The sequence below is a fragment of the Nestor notabilis genome, unplaced genomic scaffold, assembly GCF_000696875.1.
Source record: "Nestor notabilis isolate BGI_N333 unplaced genomic scaffold, ASM69687v1 scaffold23702, whole genome shotgun sequence".
Classification (NCBI taxonomy): Eukaryota; Metazoa; Chordata; class Aves; order Psittaciformes; family Psittacidae; genus Nestor; species Nestor notabilis.
The window spans coordinates 2,613-6,101 of NW_009919038.1; the positions used below are offsets into that span (position 1 = coordinate 2,613).

The window sequence follows — 3,489 nt, forward strand, 5'->3', positions numbered from 1 at the left end:
GTGGCACTACTATGACCCCAATGGGTTCAACGCTCACTACCTCCAAAACCTCCTCTTCTTCGACTTGGGCTATGACAACAACATGAACGCCAACAGCCCGCTGGTGGAGGAGCACATCCAGGAGATAGATCAGCGCTTCCACCTCGTCATGTTGCTCGAGTACTTTGACGAGTCGCTGGTGCTGCTGAAGGAGCTGCTGTGCTGGCAGAAAAAAAAAACAACCTCACCCCCGAAGGGGCCTCCACGGTGTCCCGGCTGACACCTGAGCTCTACGAGAAAGCCACCTCCTGGAACCTCATCGACTCCAAGCTCTACCGCTATTTTAATGCCACCTTCTGGCGTAAGGTGGAGGCCTATGGGAGGGAGCGGATGGCCAAGGATGTGGCCGAGCTGCAGCGGGAGAATGAGAAGATGAAGAGCATTTGCATCGATGGGGGACACCCTGTGGATGCCAGTGCCATCCAAGAGTCCCCGGCCAGCCGCTGGGAGAGAAGTCCATCCTGGGCTACAACTTGAAGAAGAAGATCAACAAGAAGCACCAGAAGCTGTGCCGCAAGATGCTGACGCCCGAAATCCAGTACCTGACCGACCTGGGGGTCAACCTCTGGATCACCAAGCTATGGAGCCGCGTGAGGGACTTCCTCAGGTGGTAGGGGGTGGTGGGGGTCCCACTCTCCCCGGGGAGGAACCAGGTGCTTTCCTTTTTCTTACTCATGGTGTCTGTTGGTTGGACATGACCAGAACCCACTGGAGGCCCCAGCACGCAGGAACAGTCGGGGGGACCCTCCATCAGCTTCCTGCAGAGCCCCAGCTTGGGGCACCCGCTGGTGCCTCTGCCTCAGCCTCCAAGAGCATCAAAGACTGGGGGCTTGGGGTGGTTTTTCCCAGCAGGATCCACTTCTTCCTTCTCCATGGAAAGGCTGGAGGAGATGTTCATGAAGGATGTGTCATGGTGGGAGCAGCACATCCATCACCGCGTGGCTGGAGGCAGCAGGGGCAGGGTGGCCGCCTCATCCGGGGTGGGCACAGCTGCCATCAGGCCATCAGGGAACCCAAACCTCGAGGGCCTCCTCAAATCACCCTGTTTCTCTTGAGCTCCTGGGGCTGCGTGCTGGGGACTGCTGCACCCCTCCAGGGGTTCTGGCCCATACGGTGATGAGTGCAGCACGTTCTCAGCCCACCCACAGCCATGGTCCACATCAGGCTGTGATGTGGAGCCGCTTGGAGAATGGAAAACCCACCCCACAAGCCCATTTATCAGTAGGCTCATGGTCCCCATGGCAAAGAGCAGGTCCCCTCCCACCCCCCACATTGTCCTGGTTAGAGGGCCCTGTGGCCCTGGTCTGTACATGGGACATCCCAGAAGGCCGACGGGGTCCAGTGAGAACTGGTGTGGGAAGGAGGTGGGGAATGGGGTCTCGTGGCCACCATCCCAGTGATGCCATCCCCTGGGCACAGGGGGGATGCTGAGGACAGGCTCCATCCTCCCTGCGTGGGGACAAAGCTGGGGTGTCCCTGGGCTGGATGACACCGGCAATGCCATCTCCTGGCAGGGCACAGAGGTGGCACCCGTGGCTAAGGCTTCCCAGCAGCGAAGATTCCCCAGCCCGTGTTCTGCTCCCTTTGGAAAGACCACAAATAAATAAGCCCTTCTACTTTTGTAAGATAATGGTGTATTGGGCAGTTTTTAACCCAAGGGTGGCCCAGTTACCTCCATCCCTCTCCTGCTTCTCCAGCGGGAAGCCAACGACCACAGATCCATCCCACTGTCCCTGCAGAGCCAGGAGTGGGACTCCCATGGTGGGCAGTTCTGCTGGCCTTGCAGTGACACCAGACCCATGGGACGGCCACCACGGGTGACACAACCCACTTGTGCCATCCGGTCCCAGCTCTGCTGCTGGAGGGTGGCCCCAGAACTCACTCTGGGACTTCTCCAGTAAAGCATCATCAGTAGTGGGGTGGACACACGCCCTAAGAGCCAGTCTGGGGCCACCACCTCAGCCATGCATGGTGCTGCCCATGGGTACGGGGGACACAGAGCTTGGGGCACCTCCCATGGCATGCTGAGCTCTCCTGCTGGGAGCAGGTGACGAATCCCAGCTCAGCCACCAATTGTCTCTACAGATAAGGGGATGGAAAAGGTGGTTCCAAGGCAGGAGGTGGCTGCAGAGATGATGCCCCCATGCACGTCTCTGTGCCGAAGCCAGGGGCTGTGATGTGGGGACATCTGAGCTCCGCCCTGGCTGTGACCAAACTGCATCCCTGTGACCCTGTGAGGCCACAGAGCGGCCAGCAGCGAGCCCCGGGGTGGGGAGCAGCAGCTCTGCAGCGTGGATGGGACATCCTCCTGCTGGAGTCCCTGTCCCAGCACCCAGCTTCTTCCCGGAGTGCCCTGGGCCACTGCTGTGACACCCTCCCAGAGAGCTGCTGGGTACCGGGCTAGGACGTGGTGGCTTTGGGGTCCTCAGGGGTCCTCACAGGCTGTATTGTCCACATCCTGCCCCAGGGCTCCCAGGAGAGGGGACACTCCATCGGGAGACTCTTGGACCATTGCTGGTGCAGAAGGAGAAGGTGCCATGGTGTGAAGGTGAGTGGACACCTCCAGCCCCATGGCCCCAAACCCACTACCCTGAAGCATCCTCTGACCCGTTAGGTCTGGTGCTGTCCCCAGCGTGGTGCCGCATGGTGCCCAGGTTCCTGCTGGCCATGCTGGCACTGGTGCATCTGCCACAGCTGGGGCTCTGCTCACACAGGCCTTGGCCATCCGGTGCCAGCGGGGACAGCGGTGGCAGAGGAGACATTCCCAGGAGATGCACAAAGTGGGTGATGTGACCACCACAGCCTGGTGCAGGGCTTGGGGTGATCTGGTGCCCCCCTTCCTCCTCCCCAGTAAAAGGAGGTTCTCTCTCCAATAAAGCTGCTCTTTTGGGACCAGGTGGATGCCACCACAGGCTGGGGCCTCCGTGACCTTGTCTGGAAGCCATGTCTCCCTGGTGGTACCTTGTGGTACTGGGAGATGTGGCCACCGTGCATGGTGGCACGGCCCCAGGCCCCGCAGCTGGAGCTGGTGGCTTCTGCCTGGGGGGATTTGGGTGCCTGGAGGCATCATTGAAGACCTTAGACATGGTGGCAGCCCCCAGGGTGTCAATGGGACTGGCAGTGGCTGTGGGAGGATGGAGAAGCTCCAAGATAGGACCTGGGGTGCTGGTGGGGTGATCAGGGACCCCCTCATCCTAAGGTGGAGATCCCCCAGGGACTGGGACACAGCCAGACTCATGTGTGTATGTGTGTGTGAGAGGACATGGCCATGGGGTCCCCAAACACCTCCCAGCACAGGGTCAGGCTTGAAATGGTTTATTAGGACCAGCCCCGGGGCCGTTACCGGGTGTGGGATCAGGGGACGTGGGTTCACAGTCAGTGGGTCTCAGCACCCCAAGATCAGGTTCAGTGTCCCCAGGCAGGGCCTCAGTGCGGGGCTGGGGGCTCTCC

General features: G+C 60.5%; 1 protein-coding gene across 1 annotated transcript in view; it reads left to right on the plus strand.

Moving 5' to 3' along the window:
• The window catches only part of GAL3ST1 (galactose-3-O-sulfotransferase 1), a 2,508-nt gene extending 1,855 nt beyond the window's left edge, over positions 1-653 (plus strand). Inside the window, 3 exon segments of the mRNA XM_010010048.1 lie at positions 5-215; positions 218-466; positions 469-653. Coding sequence (XP_010008350.1) covers positions 5-215; positions 218-466; positions 469-653 — 645 coding nt within the window.
• Positions 654-3,489: the final 2,836 nt, after the last annotated feature.